General features: G+C 44.6%; 1 protein-coding gene across 1 annotated transcript in view; it reads left to right on the top strand.

The window, feature by feature from the left end:
* The window catches only part of LOC120731028 (partitioning defective 3 homolog B-like), a 207,061-nt gene extending 180,391 nt beyond the window's left edge, over nt 1-26,670 (top strand). Inside the window, 4 exon segments of the mRNA XM_040027756.1 lie at nt 5,958-6,034; nt 22,794-23,003; nt 23,580-23,723; nt 23,844-26,670. Of these exon segments, the coding sequence (XP_039883690.1) occupies nt 5,958-6,034; nt 22,794-23,003; nt 23,580-23,694 (402 nt within the window). The 3' untranslated portion in view covers nt 23,695-23,723; nt 23,844-26,670.
* Nucleotides 26,671-26,907: the final 237 nt, after the last annotated feature.

Here is a 26,907-nt window from a genome sequence, read left to right as displayed (position 1 = left end):
TGAGTGAAAGCTGGAAGGATCCTAAAAGATTTCAAAAAGCGAGCCGAGTGTTGTTGGCTTGGTATAGGATACCGTATTTTTTGAGGGAAAGGTAACACGTTTTTAATCGCATTCATTTCCAGTTGATCCTGCTTAAAGGGATGCCCAAGTCTTTCTCATTGACAGCTGAATCTGGCTACAGCTGATCCCAGGTAAACACAGGGTCCGCTGCACATCCGTCTGCACGGCTTCGAACGATTAGCGCCTTCTTCTGGGTGGCGTTCATTCGTGCATCTTATCTGCAAATGGTGCAGCGCGGTGTATTTCCATCGAGTGGAGAGCCAGCTTCCCTGCTGCTGGCTAGCACTCAGCTCTGTGGAGATTTTGTAAATCTTGGACATTGAGCTGACTTGACTTGATGGTGCTGCTCATATTTCTGGAACTCCATCTAAGATATTTGAACTCTTGATGGGGCAGCTGGCGGTCGCCTGTTCCTGGGTACAAGCGGTTTATGGAGTGCAGTGGTAAAAGGGCTGATCCATGACGGATCCCAATGTGGATGGTGCAAGAGGCCCCTGCTGGGTCTGTATGACGCTGCTGACATTGCGGTAGAACAGTTGGACCCATTGGACGTAGACTTCAGGGACGCTGTAGGCTTGTCAGATGAGCTTATGCAGTATCCGGTATTTTCCAAAGATTTTCTCCAAACCCAGAAATGCCATATGGACAGGCAGTGAGGCGGTCTCACTAGCTGTTAGTCCAGGCACAGGTTAGCACATGTACTAAATACCAGCCAAGAAGGGTTTTTCTAGTTTGGCTAACTCACAGAATAATTGCAGATCCTGGTCTTAAGTATGAACAAAGGAAGACAGAAAGAAGGAAATCGTTGAACATTTTGTGTCGTGATGGGAGTGTTGTGGGAATCTCTGGCTCGTGTTATGTTTCCTCATTAAAAAGCTGATGTGTAAACAGTGAAAACAGGAGTTTAAGTTCAGACACATTTTTAATGCGTGAATTCACCAGAGACGTCATTAACATGGCATGATGCACATCAGGGGGATAGCTCTCTCACAGACACGCTAACATACAGATGTGTGCACGCACTAGGCTTAGCGGCTGTGACAGAGAGAGGAGGCACAGAGAGCTGTGTTTTAATTGAGTCAGCCGAAAGTGCTGGCTGAGCAGAACGATATGACTGATACGGATTAGAACCAGCCTCCCTTATTCATCGATTTCTGCAGGGGTGGGAGTCAGAGTGGGGAGTGGGGGAGTGGACAGAAGACAAACAGGGAGTAAAATCTTTGTCTATTGATTTACAGAAGGAGAAAATGACAGTGGAAGTTAAAGAAAGACATGTGGCTCCAGATACAGACACGTTCTAGCAAAAGCAGGTTTCAAGTTAGAAGACAAGAGTTGATAAGTTGAGAAATGATGGCTGTATCATAAAAAGAGTAGGAGCCAGATGTAGGCTGCAGTAGGAGGAAAGAGCTTAAGAGTTTGGATGGGATCTATCTGCACTCACAGGTCCACTTTATTTCACTTAAGGGGAACAGTTAATGAAAGATGAGGTGTGGACAGGGAGGGAATGGTGAGCACGGATGGGGGGGGGGGGTTGTAAAAAGTCTGATGTGGGGCCGGTGATGAAGGAGTTTAGAAGAAGATAACACGAGGGGGAAGAAAGAGACACTTCACATTTGGAATAAGTGGACTCGTTTAAGCAGATGCATCTACCAAATACTCCACGTCGATCTAAATCCCTCTGAAATCCTCGAGACAGCTCGAGTAAAGAGATGGTGTGTGTGTGTGTGTGTGTGTGTGTGTGTGTGTGTGTGTGTGTGTGTGTGTGTGTGAAGAAAAGGGAGATAGAAGGAACAAGTCTGTGAGGGTGTGTCAGTGCTGAAAGTGATTGGGTGGTGTGTTTTATGGGTAAATTGAAGGGTCTGTTAAAAAGAGAGAGATGAGCCCTTGTCTCTCTCTCAGTGTGTGTGTGTGTGTGTGTGTGTGTGTGTGTGTGTGTGTGTCTTCTCCCTCTCCCTTCTGTATCAGTCTCTTCTGCTTGATTTCCGCGCACTCCTCTCTGCCTCTCCTCTGCTCGCTATGCCGTGAAATGGTTTTTCGCTAGACCATTACCCCAACCAGTGCGCTCCACTCCTGCCACAGCCCTCCACGAGTGAGAGGGAGTGTGTTTAAATGTGTGCGCGCTCCTTCAGAGGAAGGAAGGGTGTGTGTTTGGCTGCGTGCATGTGAGAGATTACATTACACAGAAGCTGTGCTGGAAGAGAAAGATTGTGCATGTTTTGTTTATGTGCGTGGAAAACGTTGTGTGTGTGTGTGTGGGGGGGGGGGGGATAGAGGTGTGTACAGTGTGTTACACTACCTCAGCTGTCGTAGTGTTTGCCCTGCAGTCTTGTCACAGTTGTCTACTAACGTCTAGCATTCTGTGTCTTACAGTTACAGACACACTAATACTGACAGCTTTAGTCTTTTCCAGTGAGTCAGTTCACAAACTAACTCCGGGCTCTTCTTTCTCTGTCAGATTTGCTGTTATAAGCATATTTTGGTAGCTTTCCACCTCCTCCCTCAGCCACACAGGCCCGGAGACCAGCGGGCGACCCTCCTTATGATTACTTTAGTTGCTACACAGTTGCCACGGTTACCCGTAGTTTGTATCAAAGACACGGCTGAAATGTGTTGGTTACAGTTTCAAGGCGAAGCTTTTAATTTGTAATAAAAGGTCACAAATTCAACAACAGCTTAAAAAGGAGAACAGTAAACGGCCAAGTTTGCTTTTTTATTTATTGCATTTTTCACAGTTTTGGTGAAGAGTAGTCGCGCCTCTTTGCTATCGAGGGAACGTCTTTCATGCATGGCACAGGTGACCGCGGTACCTGGTTGCTACGGCTGCATCCATAGGCTGTATTGGTTCACACATGCATGCTAATTAGAGATTAGTCTTCCTCTTTCGGCAGATCTGCTGTGGCGACCTCTAAAGGGAGGCCGCCACAGCAGATCTGCCTCCACCTCAGTCTGTCTTCCTGTCACGCCAACCCTCTCCTTGTCCTCCTCTGTGATGTTTTCCTCCAGCCTGGCAGCTCCATCTTCATCATCCACTCTCATCTCCAACCTCCTGCTTTTCCTTCTCACTCACTCCCACCACATCTCCCTTTTTTCCTCTTCTGTTAACTTCAGTCCACAGTGGCAGCGTTTCCTCCGGCACTCGTTTGGCTCACAGCACCAGAAGTGGTCGTTGTTAACCCGGGTCCTGACCTATCTGGTATTGAAGCGTCGTTCTTTATGATCCACATGTTTGATTTGGCAAAGATTTCACTCTGGGTGACACAACTCCAGCTTGGGACCGGCACTGGGAGTGCACCATGTGCTTGTGGCTGGGTTGCTAATTACAGATAAGTATAGTAAAGGAAGTTGATTCTCCAAAAGTGGAGCACAGAGTTCTCACATGGGCCACAGCACACCATATCATTCATCCAGTAACTGCATTAAAGGAGAAAAGAAGATGGTGCAGACAGCAAACGCAGTCTCAGCATCCAGCTCACCTGAAACAGATGAAGTTAGGAAGCTTTGACTCTGCTGCGTGAGTGACTGAAGCCCAGCAGACAGCTTGGTGAATGGCTGTTGTCTTTAATGGATATTAGAGTTATTTTCTAATTCAACACTGTGGCCAGTTATACTCTGGCACTGGGAGATGGACACTCTGTTGTTTTCATTTGATTTATAAACAATAAATAATAATAATAAGAGTAATAATACCACCTTCGTAGAAGTTTGCTTCCACTCCATGACCGTGCCCTTTTTCCTCTCCCTTAACTCATCTCTCACCTCAGCCTCCAGGAGATGATGCAGTGTTTCACCCTCACCTGTCTCTAGTTTCCTCTTTAACGTCTTGTTTAAATCGTGTCTTTAATGTCCCTTTCACCTCTCCAGTCTGTCGCCCTCATCTTCACCCCATTCGCTCCCTTGTTTTATAATTCACCTCTCATCTCGGCCCCCTCCCCTTTCGCCACCGCTCAATGGCTTCATAATATCACTCCCCCTCTCTATATCACACTTGCCTACTCTCTAACTCATTTACTTCTCATTCGCTCTATCTCTCTTTCCACCTTTCTTCTCCTCCTAATGCCTTTTCATTCTTTTGCTCCACCTCTCTATTCCCTCTTAATATCCCGCTGTCTCTCTACCTGAGATATTGAAGCTATAAAGACAGGTGTTCAAAAAGAAAGCCGGGCCAGCAAATCTGTTTTATATGCCTTCTGGCATCATTCCCTGGAATGCAGAAAGAAGAGAGGCAGAGAAAAAGAAGAAAAGGCTGCGGTCTGTAATATCTAATTCTGGGCTCCACGAGGAGAAAAGAAGAACCTAGTTTTCTATAAAACCTTTTGTCTCCATCACTTGGGACGTACACATTTAATTCACCCTCATTCTGTTATGCTGTTTTTGGTATAAAGCCTCTTATTCGTTCTTTCACTGTGTGGGAACGGGCTGTACACCCTACTGTAACAAAATATTATGGCTTCAAAATGTGCAGATGATGTACAGTAATGTCTCGTCAGCGGCGCAGTAATGGTTACGGGTTACGCAATTTTATCCAATGGAAATGTGAATTATTCACAAAAGCTGAATTTTACAGGGGTGAAGGTGATTTAGACGACATGTTCAACATTACACACACAGGAGGAGCTCCTTCTTTTTATTAGTGCTAAACGCTTTCTTACCTCCCACAACAGCATCCAGGCTGCTGACGGAGACCAAGTGCATATGGGTGTGTGTGAGTGTGTATTCATATCTTTGTGGGGACCAAAAATTGGAAGTTTACTGTACTTGTGGGGACCAACAGCCCTTATGGGGACTCACAAGTTTGAAGGCGTTTTTGAGACTCAAAATGTGGTTTTAGTGTCAGGGTTACAATTGGGTTATGGTTAGGTTCAGGGTAAGGGTCAGGGTTAGGCATTTATTTCTGATGGTTAGGGTTAGGGTAAGGGGCTAGGAAAATATTATGTCAGCTAAATGTCCCCACAAGATATGAATAACCAACGTGTGTGTGTGTGTGTGTGTGTGTGTGTGTGTGTGTGTGTGTGTGTGTGTGTGTGTGTGTGTGTTCATATCTTTGTGGGGACCAACAGCTCTAATGGGGACTCACAAGTTTGAAGGCGTTTTTGAGACTCAAAATGTGGTTTTAGTGTCAGGGTTACAATTGGGTTATGGTTAGGTTTAGGGTAAGGGTCAGGGTTAGGCATTTATTTCTGATGGTTAGGGTTAGGGTAAGGGGCTAGGGAAATATTATGTCAGCTAAATGTCCCCACAAGATATGAATAACCAACGTGTGTGTGTCTGTGTGTGTCTGTGTGTGTGTGTGTGTGTGTGTGGACTTTTGGGGTTTAGTCGGCTCGTTTTAGGAGCGCCCCGGCAGCTGGAATATACCCACAGAATAGACTGGGATAATCTCTGAAGGAGCGTGTGTGTGTGTGTGTGTGTGGTTAACAGGCAAAAATAGAGGAATGGGAATAAGTGGCGGAAGAAAAAATGAGATGTGCGAGTTACAGAGAGAGCCAGTGAGATGAGGAAACAGGAGATTGAACTGTCAGCAGCTTGACTTAAGCTTTTTCCTTTTTTTCCCCAGTATGGAGATGAGACGCGACTGTGTGTGATTTTGACTGTGTGTGCGTGTGCATGAGCTAGACAACTCCATCCTGTTTTGAAGTAACCTAATCTAGGATGGAGACCTCCCTCCCACCCCCCGAAAACCTCAGAAGTCTAAACTCTAAATCCCTAATAACTGGCCTTTGTCGATCCTAAATTACCCCTGTGTCACAAACACACACACATGCAAAGAAAGTGCGCTTTGCACATGCTTAGACTCGCAGTTTAGTTGTATGTAAGGAAAGACACCTGCCAGTTTTACATGAACGATATCCAGACTTGGTCACTGAAGGCTTTGCCACCCGTTTGCTTTTGTTCGCCAGGTGCCGGGCAGAGGGGCAGATCACCGTCTGACACCGCGCTATGAAGAGGTGGAACGCCAGTATGCCTCCTTACCGAGGTACAGCATCTTCTCCTTCATTTGTATGAACATCACTGCTGTGTTCTGCCGTCCTTCTTTTCTCTTCCTGTAATTAAGCCATTCGTCTCTGGGGGCTGTGCCTCAGCCAGGACCTCACCTTCCCCCTTCCCCTGGGAAAACAAGCTGTGTACAGGCTTGGAAACCGATCTGCTCCCCCTTCAAACTGCTGTTACTTCAGCATGTGCTCGGAGGCTTTTCGAGAGCCTGCGATGTGTCAGCGGGTTTAGTGAGCTAGCTGTTGGGCCACTTCTACAGCTTTCTATGAAATTTCACATTAAATTATCAGAAGATTTAAGAAAATAGTTTTGTGTTTTATTAGCGACCTGAAGTGTTAGACTTCAGTTTTCCTTCTGGCCGCAGAAAACTTTGCTCACGTTTAAAACAGGGAAACATAAACACTCAACTGTGCTTTATTATATTGCTCTGCATTTTGTTGTTTTGCTCCCTGGACAGCATGAAATATTGCTAACATTAGCCAACAGCAAGAACAATAGCAGCTCCCCGAGTATATTCATCAATTCTTGAAAGATTATTTCCATTTATTTCTCATTATGTGTTTTCTGATTCACTCAGATATCCTGCTGCCCCTGGAAGGCCGCAGTTGTGCAAAAGTATAATTTGCTGGGAGCATGTACGAAGGCGCAGCTGTTCGCTGGCTATTTAAACACGTTAACCTCAATGTGAAACACAATCACAGCTAAACTACATTCTCCGGCTATCATCAGTCACTACCGGTTTTCAGCATCTTATTTTTTATTTGCCGCTTTCTCTTTCAGGAAGGCCTCAGCTTTAATTCTCCCCTCTTTCTTCGCTCCTTCGCTATCTTAACATTTTATTTTCCCCCAGACTCTCCCCTCCCGGGACCTTCTCCCTCCCCTCCCGCTCATGTCTGATGTCTTACTCATCCACACGTACTTTATTCAGTGTCATTTTTTTCTCATTGCTTTCCCGAGATGAACAGCGCTGCAGTAATGTGTTTTAGCAGGCTGGGTATCAGTGTATCATAACCTCATCTCTAAATATAAAACTTTTTTGTGAAAGTGAAAATGAAAGTGTAAACTTTGGCAGTAAAAACACAGACTAGTTGTTAGTAGCTCCTTCTAGCCTCTGACTACGACACCTCAGCAGACCAACAAATGTTCGTGTGGGGATGTTAGTCAGAGAAAGAGCGAGAGAGACGAGGTAAGCTAAGTGGAATGACAGAAGTTTAGAGCGTTTATAGTCGGGTTCCCACCCCTGTTAAAATACTGCAGGATGGCTATTTCACACCTCTTCTGTGTGTGTGTGTGTGTGTGTGTGTGTGTGTGTGTGTGTGTGTGTGGGTGGGTGATGACTTTGGCAGATGGAGGCGAGAACAGTGATGATAGTTTTGAGGTCTGGCTGTGGTATCTGAAAAAGCCTTGGGAAACTGGACACACACTCACTCACATACAGTACACCCCATCTCCGTTTGCACTCGCACACATGCGCCGTAATCCGTAAATACTGCGCCAATTTTACACGTACGCATCATGTTTGTAAGAGGCTGCGAGATACTTTTCATGGGAATGGCTCCAACAGTGTTCCAGCTTTCAGCGTGGTAACGATCCCAAGACCGTTTGACGGATTACTGCATCAGACGAACTACAGCGAGGACCTGGGGCTTTTGAGAAACCTTACAGTGACTCATGTGATAAAAATACATCTGGAAATTGGTCCAACCTGTTAAGTAAAGAATTGCTACATACATCTACATTTTTTTAAAAGAAACATAAATGATCAGTTTCTAGTGTTTTGAGCAGATAAAGTAAAAAAACAGAAGCCCCAGCTGTTAATTAACCTGCTGTTTCTGGTCAGTTTCGTCACACATTGAAAAGCAGGGATTAAGAGTCACAGCAGGGTTTGGACATCGCAGCGCAGCCAACGTTATTGTGACTGTGTGCAGTGAAGTTGTGATCTGAAGTGAAGTCGGATGGGGCTCAAAGTGGCAGTTAAATGCAGTCTGTGTGTGATAAGACAGTGAATTACTGCAACGAAGCTGCACAATATTGCACGTGTTGCATCCAGCCAGGACTTCGTAGAGCTGAGATTCAGAAATTCCTCCAGAAATTGTGACGTAGTTGTTGCAGGACGGCAGCACAGGTGCTCAGATCCCTCGCTTTCATATGGGAGTAAAACCAGTTGAACCGAGTCACAGAGGCGCGTCGTAGACGACACACGCTCATCGATGTTAACCTGGTTGTATGATTTGAATCTGAATCCTTCTCTAATCTGTGACCCGAGCAGTTGCCTTGTAATCAAAAGCGGCTGCTGCAACCACTCGCAATCAGTCACCGACTCCAAAAAGCCACCCGTTTTTCCAAGCTGCACGGAGTGGGTCTTCTTTTACCCTAGTGTGCCTGAGCCTTTATTCGTTTTTACCCGTCCCTCTTATATCCATGGACTACATCACTGTGTGTGTGAGTTCAGCTGTGCTCAGTATACATTAGTTTGTCTTCATGCTGCAGTGACAGATAAATAAACTGTCCCTCGTGTCTCCTGCTGAGTGCAGAGTTGCACATGCACAGCAGTGTAGTCCTTTCCGTGCTCAGGTAGCGATTAGCTTTGCTGCAGGTAGGTGGCGCTATATAAATCAAGCGTGCAGTTGCTCTGGCAGACCCCAGCAGAGTACCAGCTACTACTGTGGGATTAGAAAATATAAGGAAACCATAGACAAGCATTAGATTTTACACTGATTTCTACTGATTTATGTGTCATGTTGCTACATGCAGTTAGCTACACACAAGCTAAAGAGAGCCATATTATCACAGGCTTGTTGATCGGTCACTGATTATGGCTAATCAGTTGGCCTTATACATTCGTGTGAATCACCCCTTGCTCTTCCAGGTCTCTCATGAAAGATTTCCAATATTGTATATTAAACCTCTCATATTTGAAGTCAACCTGAAAACGTTTCCCCTTTCAGAGGTTTAAGTCAGAGGTGTGATTCTCTGCCTCAGCCTCTCCGTCTGCACTTCTTCCTCTGCTGTCACTTAACTTTAAAGATATTTCAGCGTCTAGAGAGGCCGAGATCATGTTTGGAAACTGCATCCTTGCTGCTGACCTTACGAAAACATATTATTTTGCGACTGTCCCAGAAATAGCTGACAGGCTGTGTGTATCTAATGTCTGCATTCCTGTATACCTGTGTGCATGTGTGGGTAGAGTCCAGAGAGCAGAGCGGCTGCTTATAAAGGTGCTGTATGTGTGACTGAACATCAGTCAGCCGGAGCACTGAGTACATTATGTCAGTGTGTGCGTGCGTGCGCTGTTAGACGGGATTTTGATGGCTCTAAAATTAAAACATGACCCAGCAGTGGATGATGTTTCCCTGCCTAAAGCGCAAACACTTTACCAAACAAGCTGTCAGCAAATGTCACTGCTTGAAATAGGAGGGGAGGCTGCTCGGGGTATTTTGTATATGTTGGTACTCCATAAAATTGTTCACTGTGATGATATTTACCAAAAGATAAACAGACTAAAGCACTAATTAAACGTGCTTTTACTTCAAACGTGATCCATTCTCGGGCTGCTCAGATTCCTCAAGCCAAGCATTCGTTTATCTGACAACATGTGCTGTAACTAATGAGAGAAACTGAAACCTGCGCTGGAGCGGTCCTGTCGCTACCTAGAGAGCCATTCCTTTTAAGGAGCGTGGCCTAACCTCATGTATGTTTACTACTATGAGAAGTTCGCATAAAGGTGGCGCAAAGGGGGCTGTGATTGGTCAGTGCATTGTTAGCTGTACATGATTAGACACCAACCCGAGCATCAGGAAGGAAGAGACACAAAAACACTGACGCTGCCTTGCTTTTAAATCTTGTTTAAAATCAAATCAAATAGATACAACTGAACCTCGTAGGTTAGAATAACCCCAAAAAGTGAATCTACAGATCACAGAGGCCACGTCAGGTTAGGCTTTCAAAATTCATACATGCTCAGCGACTTTGTGATGCAGTGTTTTAGCTGTTATTATGCTGAACCAGTCTAATGGCAAATGTTAATGTGTGTCGTATTTATTCCAGGATCTTCATCCAGTTCGTTTTAATCCTTCAGAAACTTGCAGCCCATTTAAACCAGCATGCATCTGACACTTAATGGTCTGTGCTTGATATTCACAAAATATCACCCTTAATTATCACATTTTTCCTTGAACAGTTGAGAGATTTGGAAAAGGGAAGGACCGAATAGTGTGTCCTTTCACTTAAAACTTTTCTCCTACTGCCATGTGCCTGAAATTTCCCCTTTCCCTCCTTCTTCTTCTTTTTCAACATTTCTTCTACCTCTCTGCTCCCATCTTACTTTTTCTCTGCACACTTATGTTAGTGAACCAAAGCACCATCTCTGTGCTGCTCACATGTAACAGCTCAGTCACACGAGAGTAAAACCAGAACGTCAGTCTCTGTGCGATTAGGACAAGTTTGTGGTTCAGTTTCTTTACTGTTGGAGACTGATTGAATGGAGTTGTGGCACCAGGTTGCCGTCCATTGACTGGTCACTGTCTAATTTATAGACAGAAAAACTGCCAAAACATAATAATACTGGATTGCATTTATATAGCGCTTTTCGGGGCCCTCAAAGCACTTTACAATTCCACTATTCATTCACTCTCACATTCACACACTGGTGGAGGCAGCTACAGTTGTAGCCACAGCTGCCCTGGGACAGACTGACAGAAGCCATCGGCCCCTCTGCCCATCACCAGTAGGCGGTAGGTGAAGTGTCTTGCCCAAGCACACAAACGACCAGGACAGAGAGAGCAGGGGGATCGAACCGGCAACCTTCCGGTTACAGATGAGCTTCCCAACCCCCCTGAGCCACGGTCGCCCCGACATTAAACATTAAAGTCAATCTGAGTCAGTCAGCAGTCTAACTGCTCTGCAGCGCGTCTGCAATTGGAGACTCAACCCAACTGGACGGACTGGACTCTGGTTCTTATCCCGTCTTCCTTCTCTCACAGCAGATGGCCCCGCCCCTCCCTGAGCCTGGTTCTGCTGGAGGTTTCTTCCTGTTAAAAGGGAGTTTTTCCTTCCCACTGTTACCAAAGTGCTTGCTCATATGATTGTTGGGTTTGTCTCTGTATGTATTATTGTCAGGTCTACCTTCTATATGAAGCACCTTGAGGCGACTGTTGCTGTGATTTGATGCTGCATACATAAAACTGAATTGAATTGGTAATTTTCTGATATAAAAGCGAAGCTGTTGAGCAACGACGCCGTTTTCAGTGAAAGCGCCGTCTTCCAGCAACTACGTTTCAGTTTATGGAGGAATTTCTGAATGACTGACTGGACTATGTATGAATCTAAGTATATGTAGATAGAAGCAGATTTGTGATTGGTGTGTTAGCACAAACCGATTGACCCCGATTGCCAAATGAACTCTATTCAGTCACAAACAGCAGAATTCTGTTTTATTTTATTTTGAATGCACTGAAGTCACTTTGAAGCCAGCAACAGACTGCGAGTCACAACACACAGACTTTAATGCAACCATTTCAAATGCAGTGATGCACGATAATGCACACGGTCGTCATAGCTTTGGCCCTGCTGCAGACTCCAGCCGACGTTTTTCCTCCTCTGACTCCACCAGGATAAAATAATATGGGGTTTTAAAAAGTCACGTATATGCACTTGTGTATATATGAATATGTGTGTGTGTGTCAGCACCTCCTGTGTGTTTCAGTCTTTTCGAGGTCAGTAGATGGCTATCAGAGTTAGTGTATGGTGAGCATTAGCAGGTTGCATCCCTTCCATGAGTGGGCCACAGCTGACTCATCTGTATCTGCACAGCTCTGATTGCTCTCTATACTGGAAACAAAGAAAAATGAAGCAGAAAACGAACAATGGTTAATATACTTTACACAAAAGTCAAGTTGCCTATTAAAAATAATTAGATATAAGGGAACAGACCTTACTCGACGGTGTTTTCAGCCTGTAGTATTCAGATAAATCTGCATGTTTCTCCTCGCTCTTTCTAAAGATTCGTGTTTATAGTTCAGCTGTGCAGAAACCAGCCTTGACCCAGACGCCAAACGCTCTCCCCGATCTGTCCTCGTTATTGCTCTCATTAGATTAAAAGAACCAATCAGAATTGTTGTTCAGGTTACTACAGAGACCGTCACTTCCTCATTATAATGATAATTAGATAATTGGTAATTACAAAGCAGATGTTGTACTGTATCGAGCTCCGTCTCTTCCCACGTCTTTCAGCCGTTGTTCCTCGTTTCTTCCTCGTTCCTCCCTTCCACTTCTCATTTTTGTGTTTTCTGACGATGGGGTGAAAAGGACATTGTTGAATATCATTTCCCTCTCCCCAACAAGGAAATGAACGGGGAGTGTCTCTCACTTCTCTTTCTCTCTTTCTGTTTCCCCACCTCTCTTGAGGAGACCTCCCAACGAGGCCCAAGAGTTTCCCAGACCACTTTACAACTGCTGCATAATCCACTCCATTGTCCAGTTGTTTTTCTGTGTTTCTCTGGACTCATCGAGACGCCGCTTGTTTGTTAGCAATGCTGGGAATTCAAAGAAAGACCCTGCCTCTCATAGTGTGCCTCCCCTCCTTCCCCCTCCTGGAGTTTTTTTTCTCTCGTGACCCCTTCTTGTTCCTAACTTGTAGCTTTCCCGACGTGGTCGCTGGTTGGTAAATGCTCTGGTTTTGACTGTAAAAGTGTTGGGTTATAACCCATAATGTGTTGCAGAACCAGCAGGTGGGTACGACATGAGTATGATGTGCTTTCATTTGTGTACACTTCTGGGGTGACGGAGGAAATATCCCGCTCGGGTCCCAGCTGGTGATGTTTAACAGATTTTGGGGTGTCCTGCGGTCGAGCTGAGGTTAAGTGATGCTGCGCTCGTCGAGTGAAGCTTTTCTTCAGAGTCCGCGTCTTATCTGAGCGAGGTAGCGTCCGTTCTGTGGAGTCAGAGTGTTTCTGCAGTGGTTAATCATTCATCTGTACATGAATATCATCAGCACATAAAGGCTTTCATATACATTATTATTTACTTCTGTGTTAACAAGAAGATGGACCGCACTTCATAAATTTTTACTGTTGCAGCTGTGAAATGTTAACATCTGGCAACAGTCTGCTGACCATCTGTCGGTCCTGCGCTGCTGGAGGAATTCTCCAGTTTCAAAGTGATGTTAGAAAGTTAAACGATCATTAAAAGTGTTTTCTTCTTCTCTGTTATTTTAACTGCAGCGTGCAGCATTTTAAGTCTGCGTGCGGTTTGAGCTCACGTGAAGTTCTGTGCATCTGAATCTCACATGACCGTACTCGTGTCTGTTCTGGGATCGTCGCCTTACGACTTTAAAACTGCTCTTCATGCTCCCCGCGGTCCTGCAACGGGGAAAATTCTTCAGCTTGAAACGATTACTTTGCTGAGGGAAACTCAAGATGGAAGATGAAGACAGTTTTGTTTTTCTGAATGGGAAACGGTGTTATCAGTAATGCATTTCATTATGTTTCAGCAAGTGAGCCACTATACTGGCTGTAAGTGGTTATATATACGATCCTGCTATAACTGAATGTCTTTACTTTGAGTGATTTTGGCTAGCGTAGACGGGCACGGCCGTTTCACTGCGAGTGTAATCAGTCTGTCTTTATGGCCGCTACACAGGTGAATATCAAAGAGCGACCGCAGGCTCGGATCACACCGTTTAACGTGACTTACGACTTCCAGCTCGGGCTCTCCACGCTCGGGCTGTCATTTCTTCTAATATTACAGCTTGTGAACATGTACATCGTTTCTGTAGGCACAGATGTACTGATGTGTGGTAAACAGATCTGTTATCATACGTTTCCTGAAATTATTAATGTAAACATCAACAAATTATCACTCGTTTTAAAACTAGGTGCAGAAGTCTCGTTGTTTTGTGTTGTTGGCACATGGAGTGAAAGGTTTTTAAAGAGTGTTTTTTAGAAGCTGTTTTGTTACCTAATTAATCACAAACAAAACACTGTTATTCATAATTTGGCATTTATTTTTCATTCATGCAGAGAAACTGTTGTTTAAAGCTCTCTATTGTAAAAAACACAGTTAAAAAATGACCGATGTCACTATGAAATGCTGATTATCGGCATGTTTTTTAAAATATGCTAATAAAGAATCTGATGAAACTGTGACAAAGTATGAAACACATACATGTGTGTTTTCTGCTCAAACTTCTTAGAAAATCATCTGGAGCTTTTTACATCTACAGTAAGATGGTGTTTCTGTGGCACCTGCTTCACGACAAAACAGCCGAGCAGGAAACAGGATAAACCACCGATGAGTTTCATCCGAGTCCACACATCACGAGCGTTTCCGAGTCTGCAGAAGCTCCGAGTCCGAAAGAAAGCGGCCGATGACACGAGGTCTGTCGGTGAGCGTCAGGTGTGAATGACATCATCAGCCGGCTCCATCAGCTCGTCGCACATTTGACTTGTTGATCAGATTCCTCGTCGGAGGAGCCGCCTGCTGTAAATTGTCAGCCTCTTTCGTTCTTGGCTGCAGTTTTGTCGCTCCGTTTCCAAATGGCACGGCCGTATTATGATGGGATGCGAAACACCACTCCAAATCCCCATTGTTCTGCCCTCTCTGTGTTTCCGAGGCAACAGTCTCCTACCATCTGGAAGGCCCTCATCCCTCAGTTCCTCTCATTTTCATCTAATGGCTTTCTCCTCTGTCCTTTTCTCGTCTCATTTCTGTTTCTTTCGCTACTGTTTCTCTTTCTTTGCAAAGACATCTTTTTAAAAACTTTTTGTGCTCTAATTTGATCCCCCCTCTCCCTCCGTCTCTTTTTTCCTCATCCTTTTTTACTTTAAGTGCTTCAGTGTGTTACGGCACTCTTTCACGTGCTCCCTGCTAGCCCTCTTTTTAACCTGCTCTGGCCATTTCTTCTCATTTCATCTGCCTTTTTTATGCCCCCCCTTTTATCAGTTCAGCTAATGAGTACATTTCTTTATGCGCTATCTCACATTCGCAGTCACACGAGGCATATTTCCTAAATCTGTGTGCATACACACATACACGGGGGAATGTAATCATGTTAGTTTCCTACACTGGCATGTAATTCATGCATGATTTACTGCAGGTTTAATCACACTTGACAGAAATTTATTGGCAAAGACAGATCGGAGCCCCTGAAAGGTGCTTAGTTTCATTGAAACATGAAGAAGTAAGAGTGTGTGTGTGTGTGTGTGTGTGTGTGTGTGTGTGTGTGTGTGTGTGTGTGTGTGTGTGTGTGTGTCCCAGAGTGGGTCCCATTATTCTCTGCAGATGCTGACCTTCAGCATGCTGGCTCTCTGGAGGGCAGCACTTGTTTCTCCGCCTTAATTCTTTCTTTTTTCTCTTATTCCTAATCACTCCCTCCCCCTCTGCTCTCCTCTCTTACATTTCTTCTCCCCCCCTCTCATTTTCTGCCCCATTCTTCCGTCCTTTCATGTTTTTTTGTCTCAGCTTCATCCATCTGAAAGCCTCAGCCTCTCCTACTTGAAGCCAGCAACTTGTTTTCAACAGTTTTTAGATGTGAGGTCTTTTCTTGTTCTTTTTTAATTTCTTTTGTCTGCTGCTCGGCTAAAACTTGGAAAACCTGCCTGTCCTTCATACCTCATTATTTAACAGTTAATGTCTCTCCCTCCCCCTTGCCTCCTGTTTCCTCCCTCCCTCTCCTGTCTGTTGTGGCCCTCTGTGTGCGTCTCTTTGTCTTGTGTTTACGTGGTTTCTTATCCTCTACATTCATCTACCTTCCCTCTGTCCTTTGCTCTTTGCTTCTTCCTCTGCATACAGATGAACATGTGATTCCTCGGCGGTCTCCTCTCTGCCTGTAAACTGTCAGCTGGTACTCTTAACACAAATTTCACTCGAATGCGAGGTCCTCACAGGATATGTGGAATTAGTAGGCAGGTCCTGAAACAAAATAAATCCTTTTCATCTTACTTGATAAAACGGTCCCCGGTGAAAAAACGTCTTCTTTTTATTTATTTATTTTGCACGTTTTCAGCTCTTTTTTTCAACCTCTTGACTTAAATGTGTTCAGTATTTGCATTCAGCTGCCCTCCTGACAACTTGGGTCACTAAACACGGCGACTCGTTCAAAGTGGAGTGCGATTACCTCGGGTGTTCGCATCATTTTCCTCTTTATGCACTGAAACGATGCAACATTTGAATACAAATGCTTTTTGTAATAAGACTCGGCATAAATGATGAAAACACGGCACCAAGTCGAGCTTCGTCTTACCGCAGAAGAGTCTCCTCTGATGGGCGTAAACAGTCTAACACTGCTGCTGCCTTCATATCGTCTGTGTCGATATCTCCATATTAATGCTGATCTGTAGCCACAGGGTGGGGCTCATCATGTCAACCAACTTTAAGCTGGATGAGATTTTGCACAGCTAAACTCTCGTGCTCACCGTCAGCGCAGTGCTTAATTTAGTGTAGTGAGAAAATAACATCAACCAGGTGGATGTGCAGCTTCATGCAGACTTTTAATTCTAACAGCTGAGAGGACAGCTGCTCTGCTTAAAGCTGTCATAGAGTTGTTTTGTATTTACGCTACATCACATCCAGGAAGCAGATATGAAATAAGATGACTTTTTGACCTGCTGGTTTTATCTCAAACACGTGTTATAAAACGTGTATGTGATGATTTTTAAGACTTTCTGTTTTAGAACAAAGCAGCTGGAAACACTTCAAAGTCATTTGTGGCTGTATGAAGTGTTTTGTCACTTCTGGGTAACCCACCGTTTATAAAACATGATGTCACTGACCAAGATTATTGCAGCTAACTTAAACTAAACCAGAAACTGAGGCTTTTTGGTTAACTACATTCATTTATTTATTTTAGTTAACTTAAATAAAAATAAAAGCTCAACTTTTGACAATCATGAAGTTTAACTAAAATCATTTGAATTCAAATAAAATAAAACTACAGAGGAAACTAGTCGTTTTAGCATCTGCTAGTTTGGTTACAATGTTACTGATGAGGACGAGACTGAGTCACTGCTTTTAAAAAGTTTTCAACATTTTCTAAAAGAAATAAAACTAATATGAGTTTTATTAAAACTAACTAGTTTAATAAAACTAAACTAAATCGAACATTTTCAAAAAAATAAAAACTGAAAGCAAAATGAAATCAAAACAACACAAAACTGTAGAAACTCTACAATCGGTAGATTAAAACTTACTAAAGATTTTGTGGGTTTGTGATTAGAATGATATGATCAAGCTCACATGTGGCAGCTTTTAATACTTATCAGTGAAATCGCCTGAAAGCTTTTTGCTCTGTGTCACCCAGACGTGAACCAGCTGGCTGTTAGCTTTAGCAAATGGTGTCACACGTTCCAGTGTTATGTCTATGAACGCGGTATGCCCCCTAATCCTGGTTCACAGTACCCTTGCTTAGCCTTTGACCCCATCTTCTAAGTGTTTGGTGGGAACTGATGGAGTGTCATGTGACTTCAAGAGGTCAGAGGTCAAGAGAGGTATAGGAGTCACCCTCAGACCAGCTCAGAGACGTTCACCGGCACAGCTGAACCAACAGCAGGGAAACATATTACGGTGTTACCAGCTCTCTGTCAGGCTCTCAGCGACTTACCTGCAGCAGTGCGGTTTGCTCACACAGCAGCTTCGTGTGGTCTTAGTCAAACAAAGATGTCTGCCAGTCGCTCTGGACGCTTCCTTCTTTTGCCTAAATATAGTTTAAAGTTTTTCACAGATTTCTCTGCAGCCCCGCCACTGCACACAGTACACCCGGGACCGTATCAGCATCTCGCTGCCTCTGTTCCTGGAATAACTAACAATGCATGACAGAAACTCATGATTACATGTCATTACATTACATGTAACTAACTTTGATTTATTTATAAAAGTTTATATAAGGATAAATATGTAAACACCAGCCTCACTGACTCCTCCCAGTCTCAAACTGGGGAGCTTTCATGTGTAAGGTGGATGTGCCATATTATCTGTTACGGTGAAAAGGCTCCACAGCCAGCACGGTCGCTCTGCAGCTACATTAACCTTATAATGTGAATAAATGCAGCTTTTTGCCTTACAAAGAAGAAGCAGCTGTACAACATGTTTGGGCCACGTTCCCTTCCCACTGGCGGGTAATATACACGTTTAATTCACAATATCTAAACATATTAAAACAGTTTTAAATATTAAATGTTAATTGGCAAAAAATAAAACAACTCGAAATCATGTATCTTCCTCCATCGGTCCTCCGATAAACAGGCTTTACTGTCTTTCTCTTGCCTTCCTTAGATAATAAGATATTTCTCCGCCCTTCATTATTTTCCACTTAAGCTTTTATTGCCTCATTGTTTGGACGGCGGCGTCTGTGATTAAAGCTTCATAATGAAGTATCGCATTAGGAAGATGAAACAAAGTTAAAGTTAGTTTAACTCCGGCAACATTAAACCACGGCAGCTCTGTTTTCGCCGCGACTCACGAAATGACATTACGACAGCAGTCGCAGAACAATTTGAGCTATTAATCTGTTTTATTACCACACTGTCAAAATAGCACGACTCTCATTGACAAAGAATCTGACACTGTTGAATGCAATTTGAAAATATGAAGCGCTTTCCCGGCTTAAAATCTCAAATCACATTCAAGTGGATATCGACACGAAGTGAGGCTTCGGCTCTGTAAAGACTCATAAAGATATAACTGAATTAAAGCTTCGCTAGTTCATTTCCTCCACTTCTCCTTCGCTTACTTTAAGTATTACTCTTCGCCTCCCCGCCCGCCTTTATTTATTTTTTACCTCAGCTTCCGTCTGCGACTCCTCGCGTCGAGCCGCTGCCGTTTGTGCTCCGGTGTTCGGTTATATTGAGGCCATCTATCTGCGCGGTGGCTGTCATTGGCTCTCAGGAGTTTTTTAATGCGCTGTGACACAAAGCTGCATCTTGTCTCTGTTTTTAAAAGTTGCTGAGAGGCAGGCCTGCGTGATAGATGACTCTGTGCATGTGTGTGCAGCAGCCGAACAGCTGTGAGCAGCCCTTTTAGAAAGAGTCAGTGAAAGTGTGCGTTTATGAGAGAGCGGGGCAGGTGCAGATGACATATAACAAGTCCTTGTTTCCCCTGAAATCCATCAGAAATCTCTTAAATGCCGGGGAATTAGTAAGGATCACATTACTCCCAATTACTGTCAGACACGGAGAGAAATCCTTCCAATTATCCTTTTGAATATGTGACCCGTGTAACTGTGAGCGCGCTATCCACATAACAGCATTAAGGAAGTCATCTCTAAACAGGTATTACATAGTTGAATTTCCCTTCAAACTGAGCGTTCAGCGGCTTCGCTGTTCTGCCTGGAATGTTTTCAATTCCTCGTTTTGGTTTGATGACTCTCTCAATTATGTTAAACTAGTTGTTGCATGAGCCAGGAAGCTGTTCTCATTCATTACATCTGTTTCTCTCGTCTGTCTTTCTCACACACACACAGACCACCAGCCCCTCGTTTGGTCTTAACTCTTCTCCAGCTGTGTGCCAATTTGCCTCCTCCAGAGTGCGTGGGGTTCGGGAGGGGGGTGATTAGGAGTTACGGGCTGTATTTAAACAGCGCGCCTGTCCTCTTTCGTGTGTTGATGATAAATGTTCTCACTGTGTGCATGTCTACATAAGTGTTTTAGTTCTCATACTGGGTGTGTGTATGCATGCCAGTAACGGGTTCCATCCACATCGCTCCCTAATCCCCAGCTGCCGCGCGGTGCTGACTGGGTTCCTGGAGGGAGAATTCCAAACTTGCCACCGGATTTACAGTGGATTCTCTACAGATTACCACTGGATTTCTGCCCCGTTCCCAATATGGAAACTCTCATAACACACTGGGGATCACGATATTATTTTTCAAGTATTCATTAACTGGTAGCGAATGAATCTTTTAGTCAAACGATGCTTTTTTTCCTTTATTAAAGCACAAAGAATGTGTGTGTGTGTTCAATGTTTTTAAATTTCATTTACAAAACCAATACAAGTAAACCTCAGAAATCCCCGCTCGTGGTTTCCAGTAGCTCCGTCTTCGACTGCTGGAGGAACAAAGGTTTGGAGTCGAGGCGTGAGATAGAAATGTGAGCAGTCAGTTCAGCTGCACAGAGCCATTCGAACCAGTGCGCATTCATAACTGGGACCACTGAGAAGCCACAGAGTTGGAATCAAAGTGTCTGTGGACAGAACAGTCGGGCGCACCGTGACCCTTTATCACTCGCGTGTCATCCAGACCGGCGGTCCTCAACCCCCGGGCCACGGCCTGGTACTGGTCCGTGGGTCGTTTGGCTCCGGTGTGAAATTTGTGGTTTTCAGGGTTTTCATCCTTAACTCTGTTTCCCCGGGTCTTTCCCGTGTTGTAGTTGTTCGTCTTATTCTGAAAGAAATATTTATGCGTTACCATAGCGACCCGAGAGGAGGATGTTACTCTCAGTGTTGTTGGTGCATTTCAGGACGCTGCTATTAAAGTTACACAATTACACAGTGAATTCATGTTTATTATTATATTTACAAAATCCCACCGTTTGTGTCTCGGTCCTATCATTTTATTTTGTTGTATTTATCCGCGACACCTTAAAGGCCGGTCCGTGAAATATTGTCTGGGACCTCTGATCCAGACGACCTGCACTTTTTGTCGTTTTAATTGTAACATAAAAAAATTCTTCTCGTCTATCAGGAAACGTTTGAATTTTCTCTCCAGACTGAAATGTGAAGCTGATTTTTCTGTCTGTGTTCAGACAGCGGTACCTTGATTACTCCATGATACTCCTACTTTTTTTTGCCGTGCATCGGCACTATTTGCGTAAACCCCGCACCCTCCACCTGTGCTTATTTACTCCATCTTTGTCTTATCACCTCTGCTCCTTTCTGCTTTATCTGATTTTCTCTCTGTGTGCAGGTTTGTTGCAAATAGAAGCTGATGGCTTCTGATAAAAAGTGACACTAAGTTCTCTAATGTGACAGCCTAAAATCTTCCCCCACCCAGCCCTAAATAAGAAAATACCCAGACTACAGTAAAGTGATCATGTAAGCGTGTTGATCAGTCCTCATCATCTTAATCTTAGAGATGATGTCTTGTTTTCCAGCTCCTGTTTTGATCCTCATCTCTCGTCTTATCTCTGTTTTTCATCTCCCGTACCTTCCTCTTAACTTTGCCCCCCTCCTTATCTCTCTCTTTCCTGCCCTCTTCACCCCCCCATTACCTCTCCACCGCTCTTATCTCTGCCTCTGTGACATTATCATGTCCGGCGGCCAAACGCTAACTGACAGATGGGCTGACTGATACGGGGCACAGGTATACAGGCTCAGGGGTGAACGGCAAGCCCTGCAGCCTGGTGAACTGTAGTCATAAAGAGGGAGAGAGAGACACATGGAGTCAGACAGACACATGGAGTCAGACAGACACATGGACAGACGGCTAGAAGACGGACGTGAAAGAAAGAAGAGCAGACAAAACGGCTGCGGCCATTAAAAGCAGAGAAATCTGAGCCGTCCGGCTGAGACGCTGACCCAGAGCGACGTACGGCGAAGAAGACAGGTGTGTGTGTGTGTGTGTGTGTGTGTGTGTGTGTGTGTGTGTGTGTGTGTGCGCTGAAACACACATAAACATGCTAACCATGGAGTCGGGAGGGGCAGAAGATGACATCCCAAACATGAAGGGCATGCAGTTAGTTAGACACTTCCCACTGCTGACCACCCATCCTGACACACACACACACACACACACACACACACACACACACACAGCATCAGCATAGAGACCACCATCTGACTCAGTGAGATATATATTTATATGATAAACATGAACACATCATGGATGTCCTGCAGTAGATGGAGAGATGCGTGCAGACAAAGAGACAGAAAGACGGAGAGATAAAATCTAATACCTCGTAATGTTTGCTATGTGGACAACATGTGTTTGTGTACTCGCTTTCCCCGGCACAGGACATCGATATCTGTTCACGGGACGCGGCTGGGTTACCACAGCTGTGCGTGTGTCTTCGCTTGGGTTAACTGAGCCCTAGCCTACTTAAAACTGTCACGTGTCACTTATATTCTGTTGCTATGTGATGTTTGGCCGGGATGAGCCGCGAGCTGAGCACGTGCTTCGCCCTCTCTCTTCTCTGTCGCCCGCAACAAATTGTTTTCAGCAGGTTTTCCTGAATATTTCAGATTCAGTGCGGTAGCTGTTGGTAGGCTCTTTGCTAAGGTACGTGAAGGGAGCATCACTCTGACGGCGCTGTGCCGGTGCCAGCGGTTGGTTGATTATTTGTTTTATTGTGAAGGCGCTGGGGCAGAGCGGGAGGTTAACGCTGCGTCTGTGCTCGGGTCTCGTGTTTATTCCTCTGATTATCTTTCATAACACTGTCTGTTCTCTTTGTTCGTGTATTTGTGTTGATTTTACATGAAAACAGCAACAAATGGTCAGGGCTCTTCTTCTGCCACGGCCATCGGAGTCACACAGCAGTGAACTCTGAGCCAACTCCTCCTGTGTTTGGCCGGGTCCGGTTCATTGAGCGACTTCTCAGCAGTTGGAAAAAAGGACGCTTCGTACTATAAACAAGCTCAGTCGTGGAGTTTTCCCCAGAACAAGTTTTTGAACCGTCCAGCCACTGGCTGCGTCTGCCTGATGACTGACTGGTTAAGGATGCAACGTTACCAATGGCAACATCCGGCGGTTTCTTTGCTTCAGTCTGATTGTGCTCTCAAATTTCTCTCTCTTAAATGCATAAAATTCTCTTTTCCAGACGAGGTCCATTAGATGCAGCTGACTACCCCATGCAGCCATGGTCAGGTCCCTACCCCGGGCCTCCACACGCCCAGCAGGGATACCCCCAGGCACCATCCTACCCCACCTCCCAGTCTGCTCCATCTTACCCCAACTACCCACCTGGTCAGCCATACCCACGGCAAGGAGACCCTCGAGGCATCGACCCTGGCTACTACCCCCACCCTAGGTAATTATACGCAGGAAAGTACCCTCATACCAAGATCTGCATGTGCACTGTACGTACCTGGACGAGGGGGCGGAGCTCTAGATTATGAGCTGTTGTCTGCTAAACTAAAACTAGAGCTCAGACTTCTCGGGCTGCCTGTTAGTCCAAATAGTCACAAAGAAAGCCAAATTATTTGACAGATAACCACATTAAAGACACCAACAGCCTTCAGTAGACGGCCGCTAGCTACAGCTGCCTCCGTCGGCATCCACCGGTCACTCAAAGCAGCTACGCCCTTAAACTTAAGCCTTAATACGTTTAAACAAAACATCACCTGCACACCTGTCAGGGAAATCAGCCAGAGAGGCCCAAACCTTTATTAGTGTGACTGACGTCCGTGCACAGCCTCAAGTGGCCGATCGCAGGAACTGCAGTTTTGGGGTTCAGCACCGATCATATTGCAGATTTGATCATCGTTCATATTACTGCCTCTCATCTTCGTCTCTCTTTTTAAGTATGTCTTCCCTCTCGCCTGACTCTTCCTTCTTTTCCATGTCGGAGTATTTTGCTGTTCTTTGATCCAAGGTTGTTCTCTAGCTCTCAGCAGAGAGGGCCCCTGCGGCAGGATGTGCCCCCATCTCCCACCCCGCCTCTTCGGGGACTGCGGTACGACACGATGACACGTGGAACTGGGGGTGGGGGTTACAGGTAGGGCCGATTTGTGGATGGAGACCATTCCAGGTAAATGCTGAGCTCTAAAATGCTTCTTCCTGCATAAATAATGAATAAAATTCTGCCGCTGTACTCGAGTAATCCGGCACAGCCCTCTGTAACTTTAAGAATATGTTTGATTGGATACAGGCACCGGTGGGAGCTCGGTACAGACCAGCGTGGCTTTACTCGGGAGGGAGGAGGACAGCAACAGCAAACAAACCCAAAGCAGAAGACGGCGTGACTGCAGCTGTGCAGACACATCGAGTCCTGACATGACAATAAGCACAAAGTCACGTCTTCATAGACGCAGTTTTCCTGCGTTCAGCTCACCACTGAAGTTAAAACCTCATAATGCGATGATCCGAATCCCCGTCATTATCAAACCGTGTGTGTGCTGGTAGGAGTGTACGGTAAGGTAAAGGAGGTTAATTACAGAGTAGAGGATGCGTAATGTCTTGTTGTTTGAAGTCATTTAAATTGCTTTGAATCTTTGGAGAGTTTAAAATGAGCAGGTTTTTACTTTTCACTGTACTCTGATTAAGTTGTCTCTTGTAAGAATCTGTCAGGGCTGCAGAGGTAATTGGATCCATTTAAATTAAGCTCACATTCACGGCCGCTGCTGCAGCAGGATAAAGGACAGTATCCACAAATGCAAGCTAAAGTAACGCACTAACACTGACTGTAGATGGAGGTTCATGCAGATATGAATAACTCTTTATTATGTTTGTGTAATGAAAGCGTATTTATTGTCGAGATCCGACCGTTCATGTGGGCAAAGATTTCCAAAACATTCCTCCTTTCCTCTCTTAGTAATGGCTGCACATTACAGCGCTCCAATCAGCACTCTGGAACGCTTTATTCCTCCAGATAAACAAAAACACTCGCTTAGAGGCCGGCCGATGTCTGAAGTGACCAATCAGGGATCATGCCACTAATACCAGCAGATTTCATCCTCATGAGTAATCTGATCATATCCTGTGTTATCAAAAAGAGTTATTGATACGTGTGAATCACACTGAGCAGCACTATACGAATGATCTGTCCTCGCTGTTCGGTGCAGGACGAGGCGGAGCCCACGTCTGCTCCGTGGTTCGCTCCACGTTTGTTTGACCCTGTTGCTGCGTTTCGAAGCAGCTTAAGAAGTACGAAATATCCCATTTTAGCAGAACTGGAAATTATCTATGGATGGTCGCTTTATTTAAAAAGACCTCCACGTGAATGTATGATGAGCTTACGTGTTACAGACACGTCCACCTGTGTGGAGTGATTTGATTTTCCGACTTCCTGCAAGAAGCTCCGGAAAAGGCAGGACGACAATAACACAGTCGGGGTAATCGAGGTAGCCAGGTGTTCCACAGGTGGAGCTGTTTTCATTCTGCCTTCTTTTAAAGCGTCTCTGATGTGTTGGAGCTGTTTGAGCTGCTTTTCCACCCCGCCGAGTAAACCGGACAGAGAGGATTTTCTTTTTTGGGCAGCTTTTTGCAGAGCGGGGATAGAGGTCGCTTTCACTGTTACTCTGCACCGTGCGCTCTGCTTTGGATTTGAAGGACGGTTCAGCGACCCGACGGTGTAGGCATCACTGCTCGAACATGAAGTGAGCTTCAGAGTGCTGTCAGCGCCGCACCATAATGCAGATCCATTTTGCCACTTAGCAAAAGTTAAGTGTGACTAAGAGTTAAAGCCTTGCATAACATCTGTGTTTCACACCACAAAGCTCAGCAGTATTACTTTCAATGGAGATTAAATGTCTAAAATGACACCTCGGTATCGGGCGGACTGCGGTTCTCTCAGTGTGGCCGAGGCTGAAGGTCCGCCAACCTGAATGTTGAGATTAATGCAAAAGAATGTAACATGTAGATTTTATCAGAAAGGTTTTTGTGTTGGAAGAGTTGGATAAAGGGAGGTTAAGGAAAGGTAGAGAAAGATGTGAGGAACAGGTGGAAAAGAAAAAGAGGGAAATAAAGAGAGAAATGTCAGGGATGTGTAATATTTCAGAATAAATACGAAAAGGAAACGGTTGAAGAAATGGTCCGAGAGGTAAATGCAGTGCAATTTGTGCAGCATTAGTTGTGCTGTAGGAGTGAATGTAGTGACTTTGTGAAGTTTTCATAATTATTTCTCCTTTTGTGTTGTCACGCTTTCACCAGTGTGAAAACCAGACTTGCAAATCAAGTAATAAAGCACATTTTCAGAGACTGATGAACAAATCACCTGCCGGGTTTAGAGCAGAAACACTGAAACGACTCGCGTCCCCTCGGATCGCTTTCTCCTCGCTGATGATGATGATGATGTTACAGAGTGAGCAGCACCTGAGAAAATGATCCTTCTGAGAACATGTGAAGGATTTTCATGCCAAGCATGTCAGGAGTCTCCCCGCTGTGTGTACCTGGATGCTGGGTCAGCGCCTGGAGAAGCTTTTAAACAGTATTTGAAAAACGTGACGCGTTGCATGAAGGCCGTATCTGTTTCATTACACAGTTTTCACGTATGTAACTCTTCACAAGCATTTATTTTTACGTTTCTTTTTTTAATGCTAGTTGATGATGTTGAATCGGACCAGAGCCACGGGATGTTTTGGCTTTCGTTGCCACGGGTACGCTGCAGAGCTTCGATCGCTTTTTTCCTCCTCGTGTCGTTTAAAACTGCACGAGCAGTTTTAAACTCTGCGCAGCGTGGCTGACGCGTCGAGCATCCTGCAGGGCTCTTTGGTCTTTAGCAAGTTGCACAAGTTGAAGGTACTCGCTAGAATCTTCTGTACGAAGGGTTTCTGCTACTCCTGCTTCTTCTTTTAAAGAGATGTAGAAGGAACCAACTAATAACCTCTGTTACCTAGAAGTATAACATGCTTTATCACAACGCTCGAATATATGAAAAAGTCAAATTTCATTTTATAATGTAACAATTCTGTCATTGTTTTCCAACTTTTTTATACTTTGTATATAACTTTTTGCATTAAAGTGTTAATTTTTAAACACATCTGGTCAACGACGTCATACTTTACTTCTCTTTAAGACTCAATGCATGCCGAGCACATCTGCTGAGGTTAATTAAATATGAGTCAGGAGAAATTATTTCCCTCGTGTTCCCCGTACCCTGCAAGGTGAATCATTAACATTGCCAACCCAATTTAGTCCATCGTTTAAGCAGCTGATAAATTGTACTTTTGTGATAAGAGATAGATGGCCACAAATTAATGTAAGACTAATTATCA

This window comes from Simochromis diagramma, unplaced genomic scaffold (genome assembly GCF_900408965.1).
Source record: "Simochromis diagramma unplaced genomic scaffold, fSimDia1.1 OVJJ01000343.1, whole genome shotgun sequence".
NCBI lineage: Eukaryota > Metazoa > Chordata > Actinopteri > Cichliformes > Cichlidae > Simochromis > Simochromis diagramma.
This window is presented reverse-complemented; position numbering and strand designations above follow the sequence as displayed.